Source organism: Lathamus discolor, chromosome 12 (assembly GCF_037157495.1).
Source record: "Lathamus discolor isolate bLatDis1 chromosome 12, bLatDis1.hap1, whole genome shotgun sequence".
Classification (NCBI taxonomy): Eukaryota; Metazoa; Chordata; class Aves; order Psittaciformes; family Psittacidae; genus Lathamus; species Lathamus discolor.
Genome location: NC_088895.1, coordinates 1,945,653 through 1,964,301, shown reverse-complemented (window position 1 = coordinate 1,964,301; position 18,649 = coordinate 1,945,653). Strand labels below are relative to the sequence as shown.

General features: G+C 42.7%; 1 protein-coding gene across 3 annotated transcripts in view; it reads left to right on the top strand.

Moving 5' to 3' along the window:
• Positions 1 to 18,649, top strand: part of FBXW8 (F-box and WD repeat domain containing 8) — a 55,074-nt gene that overhangs the window by 24,153 nt on the left and 12,272 nt on the right. For all 3 annotated transcript variants that reach the window (XM_065692729.1, XM_065692727.1, XM_065692730.1), the window contains exons 5-7: positions 3,509 to 3,666; positions 11,231 to 11,427; positions 13,033 to 13,242. In XM_065692729.1, coding sequence (XP_065548801.1) covers positions 3,509 to 3,666; positions 11,231 to 11,427; positions 13,033 to 13,242 — 565 coding nt within the window. The remainder of the gene's footprint in view (positions 1 to 3,508; positions 3,667 to 11,230; positions 11,428 to 13,032; positions 13,243 to 18,649) is intronic.

Sequence of the window (18,649 nt, the reverse complement as noted above, 5' to 3'; positions counted from 1 at the left end):
GGAAGTGAATCAGGTGTGGTCTCTCGTGTGGTTTGGTTCTGCTCTGAGGCAGAAGATTTGCATCTGAGGTTCTTTCATTCAGTAGCTGATAACCCGAAGTAAATATTCATGGCGAAGTGTTGAAGTTGTGGTAGGAAATGAGTAGAAATACTGAAATTATCTAGAAGCGGGTTTTGTAAAGTGCAGCATGTGCATGTTGTGCTCTTCAGCCATCTCTATTGCTATGGCAGAGTTGCCAAGTGTCTGCAGTAAAGTGGCCTATTTATTTTTTTACAGCAAGGCAGTGCTTTAGTAGTTTAAAAGCCTTTTGTTGTGGTAACAAATTGAAAGAGTGCTGCTCTTTACAGCAGCACTGAAAGCAGGGAGTTGAACCTGTTAAATTTTTTAGTTCTGAATTGGATTCATCTGTGTTTGAAATTCTTCCAGTTCAGTTCTGGTAGAGGCCCAGTCTATGCTGGAAATGGGCATGCGGTGGTGATGGCCAGCGGAGCGTGTTGTCAGCTGAGGAGGTGGTTTATGTCTCCCATTTCCCCATGCCGATTCCCTGCCCAAACTTAGACCTCCGCTTGTGTTTCCATCATGGTCTTGTAACATCTCTCCAGATCCTTTAGGTTTGCTGCGTGGGACTGATTTGCTGTCATGCTGCACTGGGAAGGATGAGTGTACTGAGTGAGAAATAGTGGTAGGGGTACAGGAAGGATGGGGGCAAAGATGCCTTGCTGCTGTCCTCCCACTTTTTCCCGATGAACATAAAGCCCTTGTCCTTTCTTGAAGTGCTCTGGTGAAAGCTCTTCAGCATGTACCTATCTTTAGGCTCAAACTTAAACAGAGGAGATTTAGGTTAGATATAAGGAAGAAATTCTTTACAGTGAGGGTGGTGAGGCACTGGAACGGGCTGCCCAAGGAAGTTGTGAATGCTCCATCCTTGGATGTTGGAACTGTGGCAGGAGGCTGGAACTGGGTGATCTTAAGGTCCTTTCCCAGCCAAACCAGTCTGTGATTATATGATGGGAAACAATGTGGATGAGAAGGCTACCAAGCAGAGACAGTTCTTGTTTTAAAGCAGGTCCCAGCACAAACACTTCAAGTTTATTTCAAACTGATAGAAACCTTTGGTCATTTGTTCCAGTCTGAGCTTAACTATAGAGGTGCTTCAGGTCTTTCAAGAACAAAGAATGATTCAAGCTAAATTTTGGCTTGGTTAAATTCAGAGATAAAATTAATTCAAGCACTTACTGTGGTGCTGTGATGTTGGAGCTTTCATTCCAGGATTGCAGTCCGTGTTATTTTTTATGGATGGTGGCGTGTCTTGAGTCCTGAATCCCTTGTGTTGCATGCTAGATACTAAAACCGTAAGCAGTGCACTCAGAAAATTAGCCAGCCCTATGTCTCTTCTCTATTCCTGTCATTCTGTTTCTCCATCTGTTAGTCTCTCTTTTTACATTCCTACACTGGACTGTATGAGAGCGAGTATGTGTATGCACTAGGAGGAGATGCTGTTCTTCCTTGCTTATTTGGGGATGAAAATGTCAGCTCTACCAGTATTTTATGTCTCTCTTGGGACTTACTTTTCAGGGTCACTTACTGACAGGAGAATTTTTGGCTTCCCCCTTGGGAGTAATCTGCTACTCTTTGCAGTTAAGCTTGAAAACGTGACCCCAATCAACTCAAAAATAAAGGGAAACAAAAAGCAGCTCAAAATTCAAATGCTTCCAAATGTTACGTGTGTGTCTTGTTGAAGGGGACCGCAATAGATCTTTGCAGTTATCTGCCTCACTGTGGTTTATCTCTTAAGTTTTAAAATATATCTGAAATAAGCACTTTTCAGTGTTGTAAACTGATGTGGACTAATCTGGACTGCTTTTCTGTCCAGCATGGAATATTTTGCTTTGGGGAAGGAAGCTTCTTTCTTGCACTATTCTTTTGAAATAGTGCTGCTGTAAATTTGAGATGAAAGCAGGATTTGAAGGGGGATTTGGGCCTCATTTGCAGAAGGAGGGAAAGGGAAAAGTGCTTTTCCCACCCTATTCTCTCATTTTCTTCTCTCTTACTGTGTAAAACACTGATGAGGAAGGCAGGTGAAAAGGACACAGTTCTCTCTTCCCGATTCAGTGCAGAGAATTAATGCGCATCTCTTTCCGCTTGACAGGTTTCACCGCCCCCTCAGGCACTTTAATTAGTTGTATGAAGTGGAGCATTTTCACCCAGAGATGTTGGGAGTGGTCTGCTCAGAGTACCTGTAACCCGTTGCATGGTACTCCACAGAGAACTGGGTAACCTGAGTCCAAGTCCAGCATCTTCTGAATCTTTATTAAGCACTTCACCTCCCTTGTAAATAACTGTTTGCTTTTTCCCCTTATAGGACAGCCAGATTTCTCACTGATAGATCTTTGAGGCTTATGAGGATCATTCTTCTGAAATACTGTACCCGCAAAAGATGGGAACAAACACGAAGCTGATGGGGCAGGAAGCATCCTGCTTTTTCCTACAGAATCCAAGTCTCAGCTATAACAGAGAAAGACATCTGAGACTGTTTGACAGTGTTGATTGTCACAGTTCTGTCCAAGCTTAATTACTGAACTGTTCCAAACAGCTATTGTACTGTGTTCTTTGACCAGTCTTAGAGGGAGCTTCTCCTCCCTCTCCTATGTCCTCTGTGACATAGAGGAAGCAGAGTTTTGTGTGGCGGGCTGTTCTTCAATAGGATGTTGTGTGCCGCAGGAAAGATGGCACAGAACCATTTCTGTGTTGCTTGCTGTGTAAAACCTTTGTTCATTTAGATACATTCAGTATTATCTGAGAAGTGTAGTTCTGTTTTTTCACGTTCTCATTGGCAAACTGATGCTAAACTACAGGATTTTCTGATGTTTCACTGAGAGAGCCTTCTGCAGAGAAGGCAGCACTCTATTCTAATAAGTGCTCATTCTAAAGACAGCACTTAATAGTATTAATAAAATAATTAGTCTTCAGAGATGTAGGCAAATCTGATCTGTTGGTGAGACATTAGGAAGTTTCTATGAAGAGCAGTGGGTTGGATGGGTGTATGCGTGTGAGTGCTTGTGTGTATGTACATAAATGCTCTGATTAAACAGCCTTTCCTTGGCCCGACCACAGTCACGGATTTTTAAAGACCAAAAAGAAGCAGTTTGAAGTTTTCCCATGGTGTAATTTAGACTCATTGCTTGATTGCCTTTTTCCCCTTGAGCACAGCTCTACTTGCATTCTGGTTGTAAACCTAATATTGATGGTTGGTAACACGTGGTAGCTCAGTCGTGTCATTGTAGCTCCGATTTACTGTCTTAGTAGACTTGATGTTACCTTCAGTAAATGGGAATAAAATGAGCAAAGTTGATGGGCTTGTGTACAGAGTGTGTGTGTAAACAGGAGGAGAATCACTCCAGGAGCTGTAAATGGTGTTGGGTTTTGAGATGCTTTTTGTTTCTTCCTCCCTCCTCCTGCAGTTCCCCTTCTCAGATGTTTGGGGATGAACAATAGCCTTCTTTTCCAGATACACATCAGGAGAAGTGAGGTTGTGGGACACTCGCACCTGGGACTACACAGCCCCCATCCTGGAAGCAGTGCATGGTCCTGGTAATGCTGGACCTCGGCCACATGTCTCCTTTGTGAGGATAAACAGCTCCCTGGCTGTAGCAGCTTACGAGGACGGTAAGTAACCACAACTCTCCTCCCTATTGGAAAAAAAAAAGGGCTTTACAAAAATGAAGCAGCTGTGCTCAGCTTTTTGTGTGTCTGTAATCCTGTCTCCACACACACACGCACACACTTGCTTTTATGTGAGAAAGTTGGCCAATAACCCTAAATGCATTAGGAGGCATTGGAACATAGCACCCATTAAAACTGATGTTTAATTCCTACTGGAACTGCTACACAAAGCTGGAGTGCCAGGCTGTCATCCAGCCAAACTATCTTAAGCAAATAACTTGTTTTGCTATAAAAATATTACATTGTCTTCCACCAGCCTTCTCCTCTGTCCAAAACTCCCTTGGGATGCTGTGGAGCTTTGTGATGGGAATACTGGTAAACTTGCATGTGATTAATCTGCATCCTCTCTTGGCGTAGCGTATGGATGCACATTTTCTTCACTGAAGTGTTGGTTTGCAGTGGTGGGTTATTACATACTTTGACCTAATATTTAATGAAACCTTAATAAAATCCTTGTTTTAAATACACTTAGATGTTTTTGTAATGGGCAACAAGAGACCAACTGGCTGTGGAAACAGCAATTATAAAAGTCAGGTTTGGACATTGCTGGCCAATTGGGATCCTAGGCTGACTTGCTCACAGAATTCAACTCATCATCTGTCTTTAAAATGTATGATCTGACACTTGAAAACCTCTCCTTGGGTATGAATAAAGTTAGGGTGCTTGTACACCTTTTATCTTTGATCCTGGCATGTCTGTATGTGAAAACAAAACCAAAGATGGGTAATGCCAATTAAATCTCTGATCTCTGTGGTTTAGTTTAGAAGTAAAGTTAATGCTTTATATGTGAAAACAACTGGTTTGAGATGATCAGCATCCTTAGCTGTTTTTCTAGCATGAATCATGCTGCAATGGTTTTCTGTGGCTAAAAATTGTTGATGGGCAATGTTTTCTGCCAACAGCAAGTCTGCTATTACAGAAGACTCCGAGTCATAGGAAATTATAACTGTGATAGTTTTAAGTGTTGGCTTTTTGTCCACTGTACCAAACAATGAGGTTCTTTTGTTTGTTTTCTAGTCTCCCACTGACTAAACTAATAATTTGTCTGGGGTTTTTATCTGTCATATTCCTTGTGTCAGTCCTGGGTGTGCTGTGACTAAACTAGTTTGCATAAACCTTAGTGCCTTCTATTCTTTTGGGTAGAAATTTTAATGGGCTCTGTGATATGGCAGTTACTCTGATTTGAGAAGCCTGGTCAGAATAGATTAGTTTCTATGTGAATAGGGAATTGTAAAGGCTGGTTTTAGAAATGTTGACTAACTGGAAGCTGGAAGTGTGTATTTACACTTTGGTGGAGAGAATGATTTTCAGCTTGGGGAGGGAGAGGATGACTTTGAAGATAATGTGTTTGATTGTTCTTTGTTGTACTTTTCCAGCTCCCTTTTCTCTTTGTTTGTAAGTTTGACTAACACAGAGAAACCATCTGCTAGTGTTGGAGGTGGTGCTGTCAGGCAAAGAGTCTAGACTTCTCTGTCGAATCCCTGGCTCGCAGACTTGCTCAGATAACATCAGTTTCTCCCAGTTCAACAGAGCTCACGCAGCGATGTCCTTGGCACCCGATCACAGGGAAGAGCTAACAGGCAGATTCTGCTCTCGCCGTGCCTGCCTTACAGCACTGTTCTGCTGGTTCCGTAGTAGCAAATGCTTCCCGAGGCAGATGAAATATAGCAAGGAGAAAGATTTGTCTTCCTGGGATGCCTGCATCCAGAGTGAATTGTAACTCCATGATGGTACTAAAGTAAAATTGAATTGTGACTTCTGGTGAATGCTTCCAACAGTGTCAGCCTCTGAGAAACAAGGAGAGGTAAATGAGAGAAAAATGTGGGGGGGGGGAAATGAAGTTCCCTCTGCCCATGCCAGTGCTCAGTGGGGGCACTGTATGTACACCTGGGGCAACGGGACTTGGCAACCTGATCCACAGTTGTGATTTTTGAATTCCAACCCACTGGCCTCATATTTCTTCTGCCTTGTTTCCTATTGTCAGCACTGGCAGTGCTCCAGTTTGATTTTACCACTAATTGTGTTGCACGTTACCGAACTGAAATGAATCAAATCAAAATGCTTTTCCTGGAGCATTAGATAAAGCAGGCGAGGGTTCTGGGTAATGAGCAGATGCTGCTAATGCAGGGACAGTAGAGGCCTTGCCAGGACTCCATCTGCTCCATGCTTGCCTGGCTTTGGCTGTGAGCCACAGCTTTTGGGAAACAGCAGTCTACTTCAGCCATCACTCTCCCCCTCTGTCCTCGGAGCCTCATAGTTTGACTTGAAAACAGTGTGCTGCGACAAGAGAACATACTTTGGGATCTTTATCTCTTTCTTAAGTGCTATGTTTCATACTCATGTAGGCATGGCAGGGAGATGCTGAGTTGCTGCCCTTCACGGTAGAGCTTTCAGACCTCTTGGGAGGAGTTTGTGGTACTTCACAAGTTGCAGAAGAGCAGCATGAGCAAAGGAAGGTGGTTTCTGCAGGGATCAGAGGTGCTGGTCCTTGTTGGCAGGCCCCAGGAAGGGAATTCTGGCAGTGTTACTTTCTGGGACTGGAAATCTGCTGTCTTGTCCATTCTCATGCCCTTAAAGCTGCTCACAGGTATTGTCCCTTCTGTACCCTCTCTGCAAAGATGGAAAGGGAGTATTGCATTTGGTGCCTTCTCCTGAGTGCAAGGATATGCTGTAGGACAGCTGGGAAAGAGGCTGGCTCAAAGAAAGGGAGAAGTTTTTGAAGGAAGTAGTATATTTATTTCCATCGGATATGTGCAGATGGCCTTGAATGCAGAAGTCCTGGTTTGGGTAGATGGCATAGGATTTCACATTAGGTCAGGGATATCTGCCTCTGAAGTGCCCAAGTTGGGAAGAAAACACAGACTTTGTCATATGTGTGTTTCCTATGGGACTGTACAGGGATGGTGTGGTGGAGGTAAAAGATGACAACATTTGGTGAAAGCTGATGTGGTTATCGTAAGGTAAAGGCACACCTCATGCCTGCGGTCTGGTCTCCCGCTGTTGAGTACAGGAAGTAGCTTGCTGGATCTGCTGAAAGTTGAGAAACGGCCTTGCAGTGAATACAACATGTAAAATTCCAGTTCATGGACACCCAGCGTCTGTCTGCTGAGCTTAAGGAACAACTGTATGTCGGTTGTCTCTCTGGCTGGAAATGTTGCTTGGAGAAAGTCACAATTCAGTAGAAGTTTTAAGACTTCAGGCTGGTGCTCCTTTCCACCTGGGTATTACATCTACTGTTTGTACTCCATAGAAGTATGATGGTAGCTGGAAGTTCTAAGGAAATGAATTAATGTTCCCAACTGGAAGAGGAGAATACATGTAAGAAGTGCTTTCAGGAGGTTTTGTTTTGTGTTGTTTAAATCAAGATGCACAGGCAAGGCTGCTACTCACAAACGGCTTCTGAATGTAGATGGCAGCTCTGGCCGTACCACACAATGGTGTTCAGAATCTGAAGTGAATGACCATGCAAACCATGAGCATGCTTGGATTCCCTGCTGTAGAATATACAGACTTCTGCCTTTGCCTTTTCTTTTTCCCTCCCAGATAAAGCACATGTAGGTTGCTTTACATCTCTTCTAAAGCTGACAGCAACTGCTAGCCCTATTGTCTTAATGTGGAAGAGCTGATGTAATGGGTCATTAGGAGCTGTGTGTAGCGTTTTCCAAACCAAAGCACAGCCCTCCCTCCAGTTAGGCAGGTTTGCTGCTAGCAGGTAGCACAAGCGGGCGGCTGTGCTCTGCTGTGACGTGCTGTATGACACTGGCAAACACAACCAATACAGTATTGACAAATGTGATTTAACGTGTGATTTACAAATGTGATTTCACACGTGATTTTGCCCAGAGAAGCTGTGGCTGCCCCATCCCTGGCAGTGTTCAAGGCCAGGTTGGACAGGGCTTGGAGCAACCTGGTCTAGTAGAAGGTATCCCTGCCCGTGGCAGGGGTTTGGAACTGGGTGAGCTTTAAGGTCCCTTCCAACCCAAACCAGTCTATGATCCTTTTTTTGCCTGTCTTTATGTTGCTTTTCCCTGTTACAGGATTAGAGTATTTTATAGGAAAAGAGATACTGGTGGCAGAAGTGTTGCCTTTTATACCAGAGAGAAACCTGTCTGAAAACAGATGTAAAACCCAGCTGCTCTTTCAGGATGTCTTTTGTGCTTCCAGCTGCAAAGAAGGGAATAGCTAGAGACAGGCACTAATGGAGAACAGCTTCCAGCCATTCACCTTTGATCTAGCAAGAGATGTGTAATACTGGCTGATGCTTACTGAAGCTGGAGTACAGTCAGGATCTGTGGTGCATCGTGTAAGGCACAGTAGTCTTATAGATAAATGTTTTATCCAAATACCTGTCAACTGAGAATGAATTGCAATAAATGGACCTCTCATGAGGGCACATTTCAGCAAGATATTGGGTTAGAATTTTGAATTCTTTGTACAACCTTGGCTGAACTGATAAACAAGACAACTGGTACAGTGATTGTCGTGTTAAGCGTCAGCAATTACAGCATCTTCATCAGCTTCTTGCACTTAACTAGTTTCCTGGAGCCAAGATGTAATATAAGCAAGCTGTAAACTCTGAATCGAGGAGTTTGAGGAGTTACTGTTAGAGTTCAATCGGAATAATCACAACTGTGGTGCAGATTTCAGCATGCTGAGAAAGTGTTGCTTATAACTGGGATTTAATGGCTTTCTAATGCTGTTAAGAATACAATAGTAAAACCAAAACCAGATACTAAAGATACTGTATGCTTGTAACCTTAACTTCACCTTAGCAAAGATACTGCTTTAGAAATGAAGTGCTGGTCACTGCTGGAGGCAGGAAGATAGACTCTCTAAAGTAGTGATCTCATCTGCACTGGTAAATCTTATGCCTAATATTTTTTATGTTGCTATACTGATAACTAACTGTAATGGTGGCTTTTTTGTCCTGCTCTTACACAAACATGATTGACTGTTGCAAAGGCTTGCATGCTAATAAATACATCTTGCTGTTTCTGCAGTGAAATACAGAGTATTCTGAAGAGCACTTTTAGACCTGATGGTAACTTTACCTATTGATTAATACAGTGCAGCGTTTGCTTTCTCTGTGTAAAACTTGATAATGTTTTCCTGCTGTCACACAAGAATGCGTACACCTAGTTTGACACTAGTGCCTTCCCACAGAAGGTCCTGGCATGCAAGTAGCTGAAGCTTCCAACTGGTAGCAAGAAAGAGATGGAGGATGTACATATAGAATCATACAGTCTTTTGGAGGAGGGGAAAAGCAACACCTTAGTAAGCAAATAGTTGTTCATCCTAATGAAAGAAAATGGTCTTTCTCTTGCTCTTTGCATTCCTGAACAGTCCTTTTTACTCCGTATATTGTGCTCCTTCATTAAACAGATTAAACTTGTGCCCTGACAAGTCACTTGGTTCTTTTTGATGTTACCAAGAATGTTTTCACACCACATTGTGGATCAGATGTTGCACACACTGTGTTTTAGATCTTTTGGACAGATTTTTACTATTGAACATGATAACAATGGCTTTCTTGCCCAGTTCTAGAGAGCAGAACTATGAATTCTGGGCTTCCCAGTTTGCTCATATGGTCAGAAGAGTGTTCTCTGACTTGAGTATTTTGGGGTATTTTGCAGAACTTTCACGTGTTAGTACACCATTAAAACCAGCAAAATGCTCATCACGTAGATGTTCAAACAAAAGCAAATCACCTTCCTTTTTTCCTCTTCACAAAAGTAGCCTTTAATTGGCTTAAATGTTCTGCAAAACAGTTGGAAATACGGAGAGGCTTGGCAGCAATATTCCTCATCTGATGAAAAAGTCCACTTCTAAGACCCATGATCTGCAATCATTGCAGTCTTTTATGATGGATGGGTTTTTGCTTGCTTGTCTAAATCAGCTGTGCTGGAGGTGTGACTTCACCCATTCCCTTTGTCTCAGCTTGGAGCCAAGGACTCACTGTGGAGGCACAAAGCAACCAGGCTGCAGAGGGAATCCGAGCTTGTGCTGTCCATTTGTATTGGTTAACTTGTGTTAAGCCCAAGTATGTGTGATGTGAGCTTGCATTCTGTTTTTCCAAACCCGTTCAGCAGTTATTTACCTTTCAAGCAATTAACATAATTACCATTATGCTAAGAAGTCATTTTGGGAAGTTCTGCTCTGAGCCCTTACGACTCCATCGGGACAGTTTTAGTTGGGCCTTATCTTTTTGATGGAAGCCTAATTGCAGTTTTGGCTTTGTGTGAACAAACAGAGGCAGCTAATTGTTTAGGCAAATAGCAGATTAATTTAAATATTCATCCCTAATAAAACAAAAATGGTCCCCATTATGGTCCTCATTCCCATGGCGAGGAATATAAATATTCAGTGGGAGTGCCATTAGACAGGGATCTTAAGGATTATCTGCATTATTTCACATTGGTAGCACTTTCCAGATACCAAATAATCTTTACAAAAGCTAACATAAATCAATTTAAACTCATTTAGATACCATTTCACTATGTGCAGTTTCATTACCACACTCTTGCTTCACCTCCTTTGGGACGTAGGAGGAGTGTTTGCAAACTGGCATTGGTGCCCATCCACAGCTGTCTGTCAGAGCTTTTATGTCTCCTTCTGAAGGAATAGCTATCATTAATCATTTCATCATTAATGGCTCAAGTAGAAGGAAGGCTTCTCCAGCCCTGTCTGTCACATCTGAAGATTGCTTCTCTGTTAATTCAGTGCAAAGGTGGCCCAGAAGTCTGCAATTCTGTCTGGCCCTTCTGGTCTGTAATACACTCCCTGATTGCTTCGGGTTGCTCTTACTCAGATTATTGCTTTAATGTACCACGCTTTTAAATCAAGTATTGGTGATCTATGCTGGGGAAGAATGCAGTTGCAAACACTTTGTCTTTTGGCTTACACTCCTGTATTCTTTGGGATTTGTATTCCTTAGCTTTTTGGACTCTTCTGCATTTTCTGTTTACCCAGAGCATCAGGATCAGGAGCTGGTTGTAAACAGTTAAGAATGGTATTAAAGTCCCTGACCTATTGCTGTGTGTGCAGAGCTTCAGATTCTTCACTTAAAAACTCCTCTGTGTGTAGCAGTGTGACTTCATTTTGGATGTGGGCTCTTCCTCACTATTTTTAGTGACCACGGAGGGCAAATATATAGTAGAACAAGAATTCAGGTATGTGTTTAAGTCTGATCTTCTCCAAACGTGGTGATGTGGGAGAAGTCAGGCAGTCTTCCTCAAAATAGATACTAGTGTTTATTGAAAGTCAAAAATTAGGATTTATTTAGAGAGCAACAGAGCCTTTAATGCCAGAGCATGTGATTTTGGAAAGTTTCCTCTGAACCTGTCACATGGTGCTGTGCTGCATCCTGAAGTTCTGGTTTCCTGCCCTACAGTCTCATTTCTGTATATTAACTTTTTCCATTAGAATGCTTTTAAGCTTACATCTTTCAATGCTCTTTTGAAGTTCAGTTAAATTCTGAGATAACACAGCGATTATCTTTTGTACACAGGGACAATTAGCATTTGGAACCTGATGTTCGGGCGGGAGCCAATCCATCATTACCAGCACAACCAGAGGATACAGGCTCTAGCTCTTGGTTCAGAGGGTGCAGTGGTAGCAACGGCATCTGGCTTCGAGGTCAAAGTGGAAAGCCCTGATGACAGAGGATTCTGGCAAACCACAGCAACATTTGACATCCAGAAACTGGTGAGTCTCCAGCTCCATTCCAGGAGCTCCTGATGCACTCATTATTTTTGGTGCAGTTAAGAGGGATCTTAGGAAAATCTTATAAGAACTAGACAACAGCGTTATCAGCTAGAGGCTATGATTTAGAAGCAGGTTAATGGATGAGCCTTTCATCACTGAAGAGCAAGGGTGAAATGCTGGCTGAAGCTACAAGTGAAAATGAATAGAAGTCCATATGGTGCAGGAGGTTGGCTGTTTTTAATAATTTTTTTTTTTGTCAACATTAAACTAAGTTGGCTCATTTTGTAAATCAGTTTTCTCGCGTAGAATTGGAGCTAAAACTCGAGGTCTCATTCCAGATCAACGCGCTCTGATTAATTCTGAGGCAGGATATTGCAGACGAGCTAATAGCATCACTTGTGAAGCTGTAACTAGTTGTGCAGCTTCTTCAGGTTGCACCTTCTGTCACTCAAGTTTTGAGACTATTTTAATTAACACTCAGAAGCCGTCCCATTCTCTGAAGTTTGATTATGTCTCAGAGCATCCACATTTCTTTGAAAGGGGAAGGAAGTGTGTAGGAATAAATTGGCAAGGCAGCTTCTCTCCTATTGCAGGAAGCTGACTGATGGGTATGAAGTTGTGATTTAAGCCGCACCTGAGTAATCCTCAAAGTTAAGTCAGTTTTACAAGATTTAAATCAACAAAATCCCCAAACATTTAAAGAGGTTTCCCAGTAACAGTGTTAGAACACCACCATGCACTCCGTTGTAGCTGGATCCATTTTGCTCTAGTATGTTGCTTGCTGTGAAAGGTCAGTGTGCCACATGTAAAAGATGTTCAGGACGCCACGCTTTTTTCTAAGGTTGGGTTAGAAATCAACTGTGCTGTTAAGGACTTTAAACCCCTCCTCTAGTGACACTTTCCAGACAGCATCTGAGCCATTTACTGAAGTGGGAAGAGCAACATCATTCTGGTCTTGTGGCAGAAAATAGGGAGCTGATATTTGGACTGTTCTAGAGTCCTGTGATGACTTTTCTGCTAATTTAGGATATATATATGATTGCAGGGTAAGCATCAACTATATCCAAGGCCAGGTTGGACCGGGCTTGGAGCAACCTGGTCTGGTGGAAGGTGTCCCTGCTGTGGCAGGGGATTGGAACTGGATGAGCTTTAAGCTGTCTTCCAGCCCAAGCCATTCTGTGGTTCTATGATTCCACATTAGTTGCATGAATGTGTTGTCACTTCTGGAGCACCATATTAACATTCTAGCCACGGTATTTGCTTTGTGTGCTTTAACCTTATGTCTCTCTGTCCTTCATCTGAATGACTCCATTAATTCTTGGTCCTTTCTTTGATGCGACATTTTGGTGTATTCTGTTGTAGTACATTCTGATTAGTTTTTTTAAATGGACTAATTCTAAAGATCCAGCCTCATTTCATCATAGGAGCTAAACTTGAGAAGTTCAGAAATAAAATTGATACTTGGTCTTTGTCTGAAATTAGTCCATACTTGGAATGGTCCAAGATTGCTGCAGTCACATCAGTAGTTTGCTCACTTTAGCAAGTGGCAGTAGTGATGTAAAAGGAAGTTTTGGCTGTAATAAAAATTAAGTCTGCTCTTTTTAGGTCAACTTCCTTAATCTGGTTCCAGATGTTGGGGGAAGTCCAGTGACGGTAGCAGCTGCCGAAGACATCGTCTATCTCCTGAAAGGAGAAGATCCTGGCAAAATTCTCCATTCTGTCTATGGTCAGCCTGTGACGTGTCTCGATGTGTCTGCGCATGAAGCTGCCTTTGGGGTCAAAAACTTTGGCTGGTTATTGAATGAGCCCAACCAGGTATTGACATTTTTTTGTTAAGATTTTTTTATACATTCGTAATTAACAAAAAAAAGGAGTTCTGACCATTTCCTTCCCTGCTGTTCAGCTTCTGACAGTAGAGGGCAGGCATTCTTTTAGTGCCATAATCTGATGCTTCTGTTAGTGTTCTTCTAGTGTGCTAGAGGAAAGGAACTGGTTCACTGTGAATACTTTTAATTCTCTGCTCCGCAGTGAGTCCTGTCTCATGTATGCTACAGCAGTGGTCCTTTAGGGGGAACTTGTCCCGAAAAAAACCCACCCGAAACCTAAAAAACCCAGCCCAAAAAACCCAAACATCCTGCAACCTTTCTGATGAGGGTATCCGGAGCAGTGTTTCCAGCCTTGTACATGCAAATGTGCAGTCTCTGCTTTTTCTGCACCTGAGTAACCTAAGCTACTTCCAACTTGGTGAGGATGGTGTGAGTGTTGTATTAAAGGAAGCAAAATGATAATTATAGATTTGAAGCCCCCTGTGTTACACTGTGCTGCTTTTATCAGCACATCTTGGCAGTGGTAGGGTAGCTGAAAACCAAACTGGTTTTGTAACCCTGCTGAAGACTTGTGGCCAAGGCATACTTCTAATGCAGCTCTCGGCAAACTTCTCTGCTTGCAGGAGGGGCTCTTTTGGGCTTGTATACCCAAATAGGTAGCATAAATAATTGAATTTTTGCAGGGATCAGAATCCTACCTGAAACCCCACGCAGCTGGTGGCAGCAGCCTGGACACAGCCCCGCTCCAGGACAGGGACCGACCTGCAGAAAGACCTGTTCCCAGATGCCTTGCAAAGAGTTTCTGTCCCTTTCCTACATCTTGCCTAACTTTTCCACTCCCTCATTTCACTCCAAGTTTTGTAGTTTCACTTTAGGCATGTGATGTGCTATCAGCAGTGAGGGAAGGAGAGTGCTGCAGGCAGGTGGAGAAAGAAGCAGGAGGTGAGCACCCAGATGAAAAGAGCTGTGGTGTGTAGTGTAAAAATGCAGCATTTTCTTTGGCAAGCCACTAGAAAGCTTTATTTAGAAGTACCTCTGTGCTAGGAATAGATGTGTCCAGCTGCATCTAATTCCCCCTTAAAATTCAGGTTCACTAGGGAAATGCTGAGGCCACCATAAATACCTTTAGGGTTGAGAGATGCTGCGAGGCCATGCTGTCTTTATTAATTCCTTTGCTGTCCTAATCCAATTCTTCTCCCTACAGAGGTGGGAGGTTAGAAGGTAAAATTGCCTCATTCGGGGGCATTGCCTCGGTCATTGCCTTTGGTGCCTCATAAAGGAATAGAGAAATCTACTTAGGCCCCCGAGCACCACTCTGTAAAGCCGGACATAATTCCTAATTTACTTCTGAACTCTTTGGTGTTTGCTGGCAGATTGTATTAAGCAGTGCAGCAGCGTGCATCCTGATCAGGGACACGGGACCGAGGTGGCCAGGCTGTGTGTGACAAGGACACTCGCTTGGCATTGCTGCACCAGCTGACATCACACTGGAAATTAATTACTAATGTCTATTATGATAATTCTTTGCCTCGCACAGACGTGAAGGGACTTTGCATTGGCTCATTACTGTGGTCACCAGTTGACAGTCTGGCTTTAAAAGAGCTTTCCCTCTTGGAAATGGGATGATGGAGAATTCCAGCCCTGTTTTGCTGCTGGCTGGGTTGCTGCTGCTTCTCAGTTTGGGGTTTTCTTTGTTTTTCCTGAGGGATATGTTTTTTCCTTACTCTAAGCACACAATCCAGTGCTACTGCCTGGTAACCTGCTTTCTGATCAAAATATAGTTAGGAAACCCACCTTTTCCCTCCCTTCCTCCCCTCTTTTTTAATCATTGTCTAATTTTAACCAAACTTGACAGCAGAGGAGAGATCTGAGGCACACATTTTGTAAGAACTTTTATGTTGGAGAGGAAGAAAACATCAAGTCTGTGGCAGACTTGCCTGCTGTTAGATGAGAGGCACACGTGCAGGAATGAGGGGAAAATGGAATGCTTCATTTGTGAGGAGTCCAACTTTCACGTTATTAGGCAAACCAGGTATGATGCCATTTCTTGAAAGCTGATCTGTTTAGCACTCCTGGAGCACTTTGGTTTATGTTAAGCTAAGAGAAATTGCTCTAGTGAAGGCTATTTCAGCTGTATTAACCCCACTTGGAATGTACTATTTCCCTTAGATTCCAAAGTCTTGAAATACTGAGATCTGTTTCCCACCTAGGCTCATACACGGCTAGTAATACAGACCAGAACCACTAGCCCTGGCTTTCCCTGTCAAGCTTAAGTGATGCTAATGACATCCACTGGACATGCCCTGAAGGATGACACCTAGCAGATAACATATTACCCTGTGTCATGCAGTTTGGAGACCCAGGATCTCAATGCTGCAGCAGCATCACAAAGTCATGGCATTCACACATTTGCATTTTGGGTCTGAGCATTGTATGTAGAATTAAATGCACAGATGTAAACTAGAGCTGGCTTGGGTCCTCTTCATGTCAGGATATGAACCTCGTCAACAGGTAACATTGTAACTGTCAGGATTAACATCATCTCATTTCTGATGCAATTATCTCACTGATTGTAGGATGTGACTGAAGCTTTTCTCATAGTTATATATTTAGGCATATAGGTATATATAGGTATATTTATAAGCTTCCCTGAATGGACCATCTGCTTTTGAGTAAGTCTGGTCTCCTCTGTAGCTTCAGGTGAGCTTTTCTGCTTGTGGATTATTTCTCTGAGATTTATAAGTGCTTTACCCTCTTGGGATGGGGGAACAAACCCAACTTTCTCCTGTATTAAGATTTAGTTGAAATTGTTTAACATACTCAACAGTTTTTGTTGAGAGAAAATAATCAACAGAGGAGGATTTTGATGGGTTTTCTACTAAAGAAGCTTCTTCTAGCGTGGAAGAGGATTTCATTTTAAGCTCATGCTTTTATGCTTCATACCTGCTATGTTACATGCATTATAAGGCGCAGTGCAGAGGATGTCTGTGGTTTTGGCTGCTTTGTGCACAAACTTGAACCTTACTTCAGAACAGGTAGATGGGGAAGAGAGGCGTGAAGGGAGGATAGTAATGATTTTAGAGACTCCAACTTAGAAACAGAAGGCTGGATATCTTGAAATGGGATGACTTGGGAGTTGTTTGTGCTGTTGCTTTTCCATCTGTTTTGAGCTACTGATTGGCTTGTACTTGATGAATGGCATTCAACATCATTTGTCTCGTATCATCATCAACTGAAATGATGCCTAGTTTTGCTTCTGTGTTTAATGGTTCCACAATGTTCTTCAGCTCCTTGCTAATGTGAGTGTATCCAGTAGAATTAACTGCTGGAAATGGATGTTATGAATTAATAGTAAGTGGAAAAACAAATTTTAAATAATCCTTTAAATTGAGTTTCATATTCTACAGTCTCTCTTGGATGATGTATTTAGGTCAGAGCTGCTTTATATAAGCTGTTACATCTTTCTTGCACCTTATTTTAACTAAGATCTTCCTCTTTGTCAACTGATAAGCTTGCATTGGCTTGTTGAGTTCTTGTTGAGTTCCAAAGACTTCACATTATTTTATCTTGATTTTTCTTGTTTAAGAAAAGTGGGTGGTTTTTCAGTTTTATTAAACTGTGGCCCTTGTGTATAGTCCAGTTTTCAGTTAATTGATCTTTCTGAAGTCTGGTTTTAATACCAGTAGAAGTGCAGCTCTTACTGGTGACTGAATTGCAATGTATGGGACTTGCCCAGATGTTTCTCTTTGGGGAGCTGTAAGACTGGGGAGGGTTAGCAGATCTTTGCAGGTGAAAGGTGTTTTAAATACCTATTTCTTTATAAACTCTTTGGTACCATATAGGAGAGACAGAACTCTTCTTTCTGAGGATCTGAACTGTATAACTTTTATAAGTCAGCCACTGTAAGAAGTTGAGTCTATAGACAGACCAGAAGTTGTCCTTGCCTAAATTTTGCATGATGTGTGGATTAACCCCTCTCTTGCTGAAGGGTGACAACTGGCTATCTTGGCTTTTGCTGTGTTTGCAAATGACCAGAATTAATTTTGCAAGTTAAAAATAAAAGAATCCCTTTCATATTGGCTAATGTTAAAAATACCCCATCCCTGACAGTGTTTAAGGCTGGGTTGGATGGGGCTCGGAGCAAGCTGCTCTAGTGGAAGGCACCCCTGCACGTGGCAGGGGTTTGGAACTGGATGAGCTTTAAGGTCCCTTCAAACCCAAACCATCCTATGGTTCTATGTTCTGCTTTTATATTTGTATGTTTATGTGAATGGCTCAAAATGGGCACAGCTGCTTAGGTACTTACTTTAGGGTTTGAAAACCCAGCTGTGGGGTGTGCCATGGATGTTCAAGGGGATAATCAATGAAAACAAAAGAATTCAGTCAGGTTATTAAGAATTACCTTGCCTTCCTTTTCCCTGCCCTATCCTTAGGTTAGGGCAAAATGTGTTTCTGGACCAGTGCATGGTTTCTTAGTGAGCGGTGATTCAGTGGGCAGACATGCTATCCTTCCATCTCTGGGTACCTGAACTCTTGCATCAGCCTTCAGGCACAAGTCAAATGAGTCTGGTGACCTCATTCCAGGTCCTAGCAGACATCTGTCCACATCACAAGCCCATCAAGGCTGGCATTGTCCCGAGGCTGGCAGCCGGGGCTGAGGCAGTGTCCAGTGCTGGAACACCAAGGGTTGCAGGTGCATTGGCAGAGTCACGTTGCCTAAGCTCGCACGCTGCCTGCTTGCACAATGCTTGGCTCTGCTTCTTGCTACCAGCTTGGAGTCGCACTTTTTAGCTCCAGTCAGATGAAAACTTAGAAGGAAAAACCAAGCTACACTTGCCTTTAGCTTCAAGTGTAGTTTTTACAGCAGATGTATGTATTTGGAGGGCAGGGCAGTGTGCATGGTGGCTTTTTGTGCTGCTGGATTTGCTGCAAGCTGCTTAGACCCTGTTGTTTTCCCAGTCCTCTGCGTGGGTCTTTAGGCATTGCTTGAGGCTGCTTGGTGCAGCTCAGTGCATGCGAAATGAGAGCTCTTCCTTGCCAGCCTAGAGTCACCTTTAGGATGGCATGAAAGTCAATTTTCCACATGCTCAGAGAAATGGTTGTGTTACCAGCTTTACACAATGACTTCTCTCTGGCAAGAACTTGCAAAATAGTCTCTCTGGCTGATTGTCAAAAATTACATCATATTGGAGTAAACTGCTTTTAAATCAAACATCCATTATTCATGTATATTAACTGCTTTTATTTATTTATTTATTTTTTACTGCCTGGTTTGTGTATGATTTACTCTTTTTCTTTCTCTCTGATTGTTTGTCTGTCTCCCTCAGCTGCTCCTTTTAAATCTTAGCTCATCTTGAAATTTATGGAGCCAGAACACTTATCTCTGCGCACCAGTA